The 11282-nt window shown below is 26.7% G+C and overlaps 1 protein-coding gene across 1 annotated transcript; it reads left to right on the top strand.

Annotated features, from left to right (window-relative positions):
* Window positions 1-4964: 4964 nt before the first annotated feature.
* LOC112737329 (probable amidase At4g34880) lies at window positions 4965-11282 on the top strand. Its single transcript, XM_025787174.3, has 5 exons — window positions 4965-5540; window positions 6749-6963; window positions 9055-9303; window positions 9520-9706; window positions 10598-11282. The coding sequence occupies exons 1-5, from the start codon at window positions 5010-5012 to the stop codon at window positions 10991-10993; spliced, it is 1578 nt and encodes a 525-aa protein (XP_025642959.1). The 5' UTR covers window positions 4965-5009; the 3' UTR covers window positions 10994-11282.

Here is an 11282-nt window from a genome sequence, read left to right as displayed (position 1 = left end):
TTAAAAAAATAATTCTGTAATAAATCGAATAATTATAATTATAACAAATTTTGAATAATAATAAAAATGAAAAATAACACCGAAATAAAATAAGTGGGACTCACATTTAAATTGTAAAATTAACATTACCCGTATTATAATGCCACTATCGTATATGGAAGCTCAAGCTGGTGGTAGACCCCAAGATACGTACCGACATGAAATGCGATACAATATGACAATTGGAAAACGATTGCGGAAAAAAATTAATCAAATTTAATTACAATTTATGTGAAAAATAAAGAAAAAGAAACAAGGAGAAAAACAAAGATATTTCCCGAGATATTTTTTCTAAAAATAAATACTATTTGTTCGATTGTTCTCCAAAATCAATTACCATATATATATATATATATATATATATATATATATATATATATATATATATATATATATATATATATATATTATTAAATTTGTTTTTAATATATTTTATATTAGTCACTTATTTTAGTATATATTTAATATAAATAATTTTTTTAAAATATTCACCAACATATAAATCGTAGGACTCAGGGACTAATTTTTTTAAATATTGGATGAAAATTGATATAATACATGATTATAATGTGATTGTTTTTTTTTTTATTGACATATTGGAGACAGTTTTAAATTGAAGAAATCGCTTCCGGCAATATTTACAGAGCAGCAGAAAGATAAAAAGAAAAACATAAATTACTGAGGTGGTGCAATTTGATATATGGTGGATCAGAGTGATTTGTGAAGAAAAAAAAATTAAATGTTAACAGATATAAATAACAAGTTAACACCCATCACATGTCAAACCACAAATAGCCAGCAGCACCCGTCAAACCACACCCAGCAATTTGAAGATTTTTTTTTTTTTTCCATATCCAAAGATTACACCACTGTTCATTGTTGTCAGAGTTGGACCGACCCGCCCGGTCGAAAAAAATTCAGCGATCCGGGTGTATAATCTGACTGGATAAGAAATTGAACCGGTGTGACCCGGTTTAAACTAGTCGAATTTGACTAAAACTAGTGAACTGTCGGATTTAAAAAATCTGAACCGGTTCATATTTTCTTTTTCCAACTTAAAATGACGTCGTTTTTACCTCAAAAAAAAAAAAAAAGAAAGAAAGAAACCCTAGCTGCTAAGTTGTCCGCACCCACCCAAAGTCTCAAACCCATTTCATTCGCTTTCTCAAACGGCTGAGACAGTGCTTGTGAGACCTAACCCCTTCTCAGTCTCACTGTGCTGCACCACTCGACTGCCGGCCAATGCCACCTCCACCGCACGGTTGCTGCGGCATCATTGGCAACTCAGAGTCGTCTCAGTGGCCCAGGTGCATCTCGGCTCGTCGCCTCCTGTGTCCTGTCCTGTACGTCTGTCGTCGTGCGTCCTCGCTTTAATTTGTTGGTCGTCTCTGTCCTCGTTGACGTTATGTCTCTGGTTGTCCCTGTTGTAGTCGTCTCCGGTTGTTTCTGTTGTAGTCTTCGTCGTTGTTGCGTCTTCGTCTGGCGTAGCTCACCGTCGCTTCTACCTTCCCACCATGCTTGGTCTCCCACTTCTCAGGTATGTTTTTTATTTTTTTATTTATTTATTCAGTTATTAACTTATTGTTTTATTGGGTTATAATTTGATTAACTGAGCCACTGAAGAACTGGTTAATGATATTGATTAACTGAATTTGTTGAATCTTAATAGTTATTGTTATATTTGGTTGATTATAATTTATTGATTAATGTTTATAATGCTAAAAATTTTTGCTTGTAATTATAATTTTGTCTCTGTTTAAAAAAATATTTCCAAATCTGTTTTTGTTTTGATGTCTGATATTAAAATGATCATATTTGTGGTAGATTTGAATGCTGCAGTGGCCATTGGATATAGTATTTTGGAGAGATTAGGATTCAGTGTTTGAAAAATTTGAATTTGAAAATTAGAAATGGACAAAGATGAAGATGAGTAGTTGAATATTCATTGTATATGGGAGGAAGATTTAGTAATATTATGTGTTGGAAATATAATGGGATTTAGAGTTGAATTTATATTATTATTGAGTTGAATTTGTATTATAGTCAAGTTGAATTCTAAACTTTTTATTAATTATATTTGGTTGTTTATAACTTGAGGCAGATTATTCAATTTTTTATTTTATAGTGTAATATATTGTTGCTGTTGTATATATATTGTTGTATATATGTTAAAAATTTTTGCTTGTGATTATATATTGTTGTATATATGTTGTTTTATGTTGACTATTTTATATTTTTATTTATGTAAGACTGGGTTAACCGATTCAATCTGTGACCTAACAATTAAATCACAATAATCCAGTGATTCAATAACTTAATTGGTTTGATTATCAGTTCAATTTTGACAACTATGCCACTGTTGACCTTTTTACATGCATTACACATGGTGGAAACTCAGGTGCGGTCGACTTTACGTGAAGTTGATAGTTGAGAGCCGTTAGATGATTTGACTGATTTGACTAAATTTTCATCTAATGACTCTCAACTATCAACTTCACGTGAAGCCGACTGCACCTGAATTTCCACTATTACACATTTATGGGACTAATATAGAAAAAAAAGTGACTCAATGCACCATTATTGTTAGGCAATTAATTGGTTGCTTAAGAATTTTTTTGTAAATAACAACTCAAATATTAGCGTGATAATAAATTAAATCAAATAATATTATGTGGATTAATTTAATTAAATAATGGGTTAAGTACGATTTTGGTCCCTAACGTAGAAGTCGAAAATTTATTTCGTCCCCGACTTTTTTTTCGCTACAAAATGATCCCAAAGGTTTAACCAGAAGCAGAAGCACAAACGCAGGAACAAAAGCAGGCAAAAGCAAAAACCAGAAGCAGAAAAACAACAATCAAACAACAACAATAATAATAATGGATAATGAAATCAGAGCAACAACGAAAATAGAACCAGAAGCAGAAGCAAAAACTAAAGCAGGCAGAAGCAAAAACAACCAAAGCATCAACAACAACAATAGAATAAAATGAATAAACAAAAGCAACCAGAAGCATCAATAATAACAACAATGATGGAATCCTTTAAATCTGAAAAATTAAAGAAAAAAGGAATAAAAAATTGAAACAAAGAGGAAGGGTTGCGGCGGCGGTGGAGGAGGTGGGGTTGCGGCGGTGAACGGCGATGCGGTGTTGGCGCGGGCTACAAATCGCCACGAGGAGGGTACTGTGACGGTCGGCGATGCCGTGCAGAGCTTCATTCCTCTCTTCTCTTTTTCTCTTCCTCTGCTCTCTCCTCTTTTGCCGTTAGTGTATATGCTGAGGAAGAAAAGAGCAGCAACGGCGGCGTAGAGCAGCTGCAACGGCGTGGAGCAGTGACCTTTTCCCTTTCCCCCTCTTCTATGGAAACCACCCCCCAGGATTCTCTTCTCCCATGTCCCTTTTTTTCTTTCTTTTTTTAATTTATTTTATTTTATAATTTTTTAGTTAGGGGTAATTTGGTAATAAAAATAACAAATTTATTAAAAAGGATAATTTTAAAACTAACTGAAATCTTTGGAACCATTTTGTAGCGAAAAAATGCCACAAACGAAATAAATCTTCGACCTCTACGTTAAGGACCAAAATCATACTTAATCCTTAAATAATTGATGTAATAAATTAATTATAATTATTTGACTCAATAAAATAAGTTAAATAAATAAATATATTATATAAAAATTATAACATTTTTAAAATTATTAATTAAAATATATAAAATAAAAAAACAATGCAAATTAAAATAAAATCAATCTATTTATTCCAGTTAAATTAAATAATTAATATAATTAATTAGTTATAATTAATATGATCAAACAAAATATTAAATAATTTAATATTTATCTCAATCAAATCAAATAAATTATTAATCATAAGACTTTTAAAAACTAGTAATCAAATTATATATAAGACAAAAAAAATTAACACACATTAAAATAGAATCAATTTATTTATTCAGTTAAATCAAATAATTAATGTGATTGATTAATTATAGTTAATGTGGTCAAACAAAATATTAACTAAGTTTTTATCTCAATTAAATTAAATAAATAAATAATGAATTAACACATTTAAATAAATTAATAAAATAAATTAAAAAATATTTTTAAGAACATATCACATCACCAATATTATTAATTGAAGAAGCCCGATTTTAATAATAGATAATAGATATGAAAAGTTTAGTTATATTGTGAAAAGGTTTGATTGTTTTAGTAGTTAGTATTTTAATAGAAGATATATAAAACAAATTATGTATACAAATACATACAAATATTTAATATAAAGATATTATGGGTATATAAAAAATTAATTATAATATATATATATATATTATTTATTTTATTTTTAAAATATATTTTATATTTTATATAATAATTAATTTAATAATTATTTTTTGTATAACATAATATTATTGATTTAAGGTAGAGTACTTACATACAATTATTTTTATTTGAAGCCGATAATTTATAATTATGAGATAATTTAATATATTTAACTAAATTATCAAGTTATAATTTTTAAGGACCAACTTTATCGTAAAGATAACTTGCATCCAAATTTTATCATTTATTTAATACTTTAGCTACGTACATTTATTTAGTCAGTGAAAACGAAACTCATAGGGAGAGCTTTTTCTCATAATTCTATCTACAAATTAAATATCATAATCTTTCCGTTTGACTTATTTGAAACCGAGTTTCGTACGCTCTCTGTCTTTTTGTTTATTACAAAACTTCTCCCATTCGTTTTCATTTTCCTTTTTAGGATATGCTTTTACATTTTAAGTAATCTTTTATTAGTAATTTTAGAAAAAAAACAAGTAAACATTAAAATAATGATTTAAAAAAGAAAGCAAAGCTAGCACATTAACAAAAAGCAAAACAAACAAACATCTATACATATATATATATAAAGTGCAAACTACACACTCACTAACTATAGATAGAACCATCTAGAGAGCTATAGAATATGTCAATGGCTGCTGCTAGCTCCAGATCTTTCTCCTTCTTCTTCTCATGGCTACTTCTTCATACACATGTTCATGTTCATGCAATATTCGAGTTCAGAGAAGCAACCGTGAACGAAATCCAAAGCGCTTTCTCGCGAAACGAGATCTCGTCAAAGCAACTAGTGAAGTTGTACAAAGACGAGATTCTTAGAAGAAACCCTATACTCTGTGGCGTAGCGGATCTGAATCCGGACGCAGAATCTGAGGCTGAGAAAGCCGACCAAGAACGTGCGGAGGGGAAAGGAGGGACAAAATTGAGCGGAGTGCCGGTGTTGATAAAGGACAACATTACGTTCAAGAAGAAGCGGATGAGTACGACGGCCGGTTCGTATGCGCTTGCCGGATCGGTGGCGGCGGAGGACGCTTTTGTGGTGAAGAAGTTGAGGGAGGCTGGGGCCATAATTATTGGCAAAGCCACCTTGAAGGAGTGGTCTGGTTTTAGGTCTTCCAATATGCCCGGTGGTTGGTCTGCCTACGGTGGCCAAGCCAAGGTGACTAATAATTTTTTTTGCAGGAAAATTCGGGTGCATCCAACTTCATGTGAAGTTGATAATTAAGAGCTGTTAGATAGAAATTTAGTTAAATCAGTTAAATTATTTAACATCTTTTAACTATTAATTTTTATCTTTTTTTTTAACAAATACTTATTTTTCACGTGAGTTTTTACCTTTTTTTTTTTCTTTTAGAATATTACGGTTTGTAATCTACTAAAAAAATATAATTTAATATCTAATTTAAATATTATAAAAGTAAACAATTTTAAAATATTAAAATTTACTTAAAATTAGATAAATTTGGCATCAAATTTGTTGGGCAATAAAAAATTGACTTTTTTTAAAACTAAAAGTGTTGGTTTAATCTCTCATTTTTTTTATTAGTGATTTAATCATTAACTAATTGAGGGTTGTTTGGTTTTGTGTTATAATCTTTTAATATTTTGTAAGTTTAGAATTAATTTAAAAAATTATAAATACAAATTAAATGAAAATATATCTATAGTCTTGTCTAACTAATATATTAGGTTTATTTAAAATAAACATATTTAAATATGTGTAACTAATAATGTTTAATTTTATTATTAAATGATGATATAGTAGTTTATTTTTTGGTACAAATTAAATTAAAATGTTTAAGGGGAAGAAGTCGTCTAATGGATCAAGAGTTCAAGACATGTCTATTCAAACACGTTAAAGATATATAATTTTATAGTAATGCTAAGAAGGTAATAATTTAAAGTTATTTTATTTAATTTAATAATTATAATTTATGTATTTATTTTAAAAATAATTTATAAATATAAAATAAAATAATTTTAAATTGATTTAAGTTAATTTTTATTATCTTCCAATTATTTCGAATAGTTCTAACAGTTAAAAAAAGAGAAAATTTTGCTCAAAGTAGGTTAAACGATACAAATCTAAATATCAATGGTTCAAATTATATTATAAATACGTGACACGTCTTCTATAAAGATAAATTGATAATATCTCTCAAATAATAAATACGCATAAATGTATCATTTTATGAATATATATATATAATATATTTATAAATCATTTTATTCTTTTAATATTTACTAAAATTTTATTATTTTATGCTAATGATAAAATATATTATTTTTCATTTTACAAAGCCTAGTGTCTTGTGATATTAACTATTGCCTCAAAGTTAACGATGTGGATGCATGGATGGCATGCAGAACCCTTATAACTTGAGCAATGAAGTGTGTGGATCAAGCAGTGGATCAGCAATATCAGTGGCAGCAAACTTTGCAACGGTGTCATTAGGGACCGAAACCGATGGTTCAATAATTTGTCCTTCATCATACAACTCAGTCGTTGGAATCAAACCCACCGTTAACCTCACTAGCAGATCTGCCGTGGTCCCTATTTCTCTCAGACAAGATTCCGTTGGGTATATTCTCTATATTTATATATATAATAACCAAAATATTTGATAAAAAAAATTAACTAAAAATTATCAAAATTTGTCTTATTTAATATTTATTAATAAATAATATTATCTAACTAGTAAATATTATTATTTTTATCGATATTTGATCAGTAATAATTTGTATTTATATTTATAGATAATATACACATAATAAATATATCGTTTGTACGTATATTTACTATAAATTTATACACATGAATCAATATTTGTATTTATATTTTTTAGAATTTACACACATAAATTAATAAGATTTATTTATTAAAAATAATTTAATATTTTTATTGGTTAAATAATGACAAAAATTATTAAAAATAATTGATTTCTACAAAAAATAAATTTTAACTCTTTTTTTTATTTTTCTAGTGTATAATAACACATCTCACAATTGTTTTTTTTTTAAATATTGCATCATATGAAAAACAATTGTTTCACAAAAATATGCATGCCAATCAAAACCACATGCATGACGGCTATACGTCATCACTTCCGTATTAAGACTTAAGAGAAGTAATTTTCGTACATCAAATTTTATTATTTTTATAGAAAAAGAAGATAAACATCATAGTTCTGAATGAGGCCAAGTGGACCAGTTCATCGGTGCTAATTGCCACCAAATAGCCAGGACTATTATATTGCACTAATTCGAATTTTTACCGATTAAACGGTTTAAATTAATAAAAAATTTATTCTTTTTAAATATATTATTTCATTTATAAATATTATTTTATTATATCTATTATATTAAAAATGTTATTTACACACTAAAAATTAATTATCATATATTTATATATAAATATATGTAATTTAATTTATTTTTAGTGAATTATATTTCAATATATAATTTATACTATAACTGATTTTGATAATTATATTTAGCGTTCACTTAATATGGTCATTATAAAAGAGATATAAAAATAATATAGTATCCAAATTATGTTTCCAAAAATATTTTTCATTACATATAATTTAAAAAATAAAATATTTTATTACTTACTATCTTGACTAATTTCAAATTTATTATTATCATATTTATATAAAAAAATGGATTAATAAATTTATTAGTACCTATTAATACACTAGTTTGTTTAATTAGGTTAAATCTATGTTAAATCTTTAAATTTTTTAATTTTTATTTTATATTTTTTATTTTCATAAATTTGATAAATATATATGGACAAATACATGGTAACTGATTAAATAATTTATTTTTAGTGATCTAATCTTTTGTGTATATTTAATTTGAATATATTTCAGTTCTTAATATAACCTTTTAAAAAAATTCTAATCATTTTCAATTAATATATATCCTTAGATTATACTTTAAAATACTACTATTTGTATTTTCTAGAATACTTTAAGCTATATACTTTATAGTTTTAACTATTTCTTTTCCTATTAAATTTTTTGAAACTTTGGAATAATAAAGAATAAATACCCATTCATCAAGCCGTGTATATACTGGTTTAATTTCACTCGTATCGTTATTTTTTATTAATCAAATATTAATTTTACACAATTAGATCCACTTATTCACTTATGACGAAAAAAGAGATTAAGAGAAGAATAATACTAGAAAACTAACATTATAATAATCAATTTTAATCAACACTATAGCAAAATACTAAACAAAATCATTATGAAACACATTAAAAATGAACTTTTATTGAGTTTGAAGTTCAAAAATTATTTTGTCTAATTAAATTTTAGATGATCTTATTTTTTAAAATTTTAATTTTATTTATTAAATATTAGCTGCAATGTCGACTGTGTTAATGTTAGTTTCTGTTAGAATATAATTAGCATCAATTAGGATCAATTAGCATATCTGAATATTTATTATAAGATATTACGTCTTTATTATTACGATTCTCTTAGCACCCATATCGTTCTAGATAACTTGAATAGACAACTTAAATACACTGAATAAATATTCAGATATGCTAATTGATTCTAGTTGATGTTAATTATATTTTAACAGTTTCAAATACTTTTTCTTAAGAGAAATACCATTATTTTTTATGACTTTTAACATTTTATTTTTTGGATGAACAGGCCTATAGCTAGAACGGTGGAAGATGCAGTTTATGTTCTTGACGTAATTGTAGGGAAAGACGAGAAAGATGAAGGAACTGTGAATGCATCTACACACATTCCAGAGGGTGGCTACGCTCAATATTTGAATCCTCATGGCCTACAAGGAAAAAGACTTGGAATCTTGAGATACCCTAATTCTTTTAACAGTATTTTTCCTCAAAATTCTATGGAGAATGCGACATATCAACAACTCTTCCAAGTAATGAGGTGCTGCTTGCTACATCACCTGTCATTCATTCGCATCTATCACATTTATACATTTTTTAAAAAATTTAATTCAGAATTCATTATCATTTTTATGTATATATAGTTAATTAGTATAAAAAAATTAGTCGAGTATCTAGTTATTACATATTTCATATTAAGGAAGATTGATTGGATGATGCAACATTATTAAGTTCTCGTTGATGATTAATAATCCAGGGAAAAAGGTGCGACACTTGTGGATGACATAGTAATTGAGAAGAATGAAGAAATTTATGAGAATGAAATGATAGCATTGTTAGCTGAGCTCAAGAGAGACTTGAATTCTTATCTCGAAAATCTCGTGTCTTCACCTGTGAGATCCTTGGCAGATCTCATAACCTTCAACCATCAACACAACACGCTAGTAAGTATATATTTATGCGACTATGTTAGGTATATATTAAAATTAGTTATTAAAAATGTAAGTTGAAATATAAATAAATATTAAAAATAAATTAAATTACACATATATTTAATATATAAATAAATTAGTAACTAATTTTAATAATTAATTTTGATGTATCGATAATATTTTTATATTTATGTAACCCTCAATTCAATTAATTTTAGTTTCTTTTATATTTGGACGAACTTTTTTAAAATGAGATTTGATTATTTTTTAAAATATATTTTATCTTTTTAATTTTATTTTTTTAAACAATAAAAAAATAAATAAGTAAAATACACGTTTTGCCTTTCAGATTTTTAACAAATTAAAAAAAAAATATTTTTTTATATTTAATTTGTTTTAATTTTATTCTTAATTTTTTAAATATATTTTATTCTATCTTTTTGATAAAATTTTTGTCAGTCAAAATTTATTTTTTTAATATATTTATTATCCTTTATATATACGCTAGCTACTAGATCATCATGATCTTAATTTTCATGTGTTTTTTCTGAAAATAAGAATTCAACACAATAAAGTAGAATATTCAACCATACAACAAAAGACCATTATTCCATTAAACAATACAGTACTTATATATGTTTCACATATTATATTATTTTAAAAGAGTAATTTATCACTAAAATAATGAAACTTAACATAGTAAAATAATGATGAAACTATTTTATAACGGTATAACAAAACTTTTTCGTAAACACCAAATACTAAAAAGTTGTTGTATGTTTAACTTTTTTTTTCCTAAACAAGAGATAATAATCACACATAAATTAGCAAGATTAACTAACACTTTTAACTTATGAACTGTGTTGAATAATTTGTTATTATTATCTTATTATTTTGGTACAGGAGAAAATAGTTGACTATCCACAAGACATGTTTATAAAAGCAAACATGAACAATGGAATGAGCAAAGAAGTTCAAGAAGCAATATCAAATCTAGAAAGACTTTCGAAAGATGGGTTTGAGAAGATGATGAAGGAGAAGAATCTTGATGCATTGATATATGTGGGACAAAAATTGGTTCCATTTTTAGCGGTTGGAGGTTACCCAGCAATAACAGTGCCGGGTGGATACAACAATGAGAACATGGCATTGGGTGTTTCCTTTGGAGGATTAAAGTATTCAGAACCAACTCTTATTGAAATTGCTTATTCTTTTGAACAAGCTACCAAGAAACGTAGGCCTCCTCCTAATGATTTAATAGTAACGCAAGTAACACAGACAAGTATTAGCAGCTTATAATTAATTTAATAAATTTGGATGAATAGAAATGGTGAATTATTAGTTAAAATTAGTGTTTAATATATACTGGTACTCACACATTAGGTGATGAGTACAAAATTGGAGAAGTCGTATCACTTTGTCATCTTCATTATTATGAGATGAACGCAATTAAATAAATAATATAGGGTATTAGTGTTGTCAATGTGAATATGTAAGTTTAGTTAATTGATTGTTTGAAGAAGCTATTGGATGTAAGTAAATGATTTATATATGTAATAATAATAAGAATGTAAATATTGATTGTGTA

Source organism: Arachis hypogaea, chromosome 13 (assembly GCF_003086295.3).
Source record: "Arachis hypogaea cultivar Tifrunner chromosome 13, arahy.Tifrunner.gnm2.J5K5, whole genome shotgun sequence".
NCBI classification, from domain to species: domain Eukaryota; kingdom Viridiplantae; phylum Streptophyta; class Magnoliopsida; order Fabales; family Fabaceae; genus Arachis; species Arachis hypogaea.
This window is presented reverse-complemented; position numbering and strand designations above follow the sequence as displayed.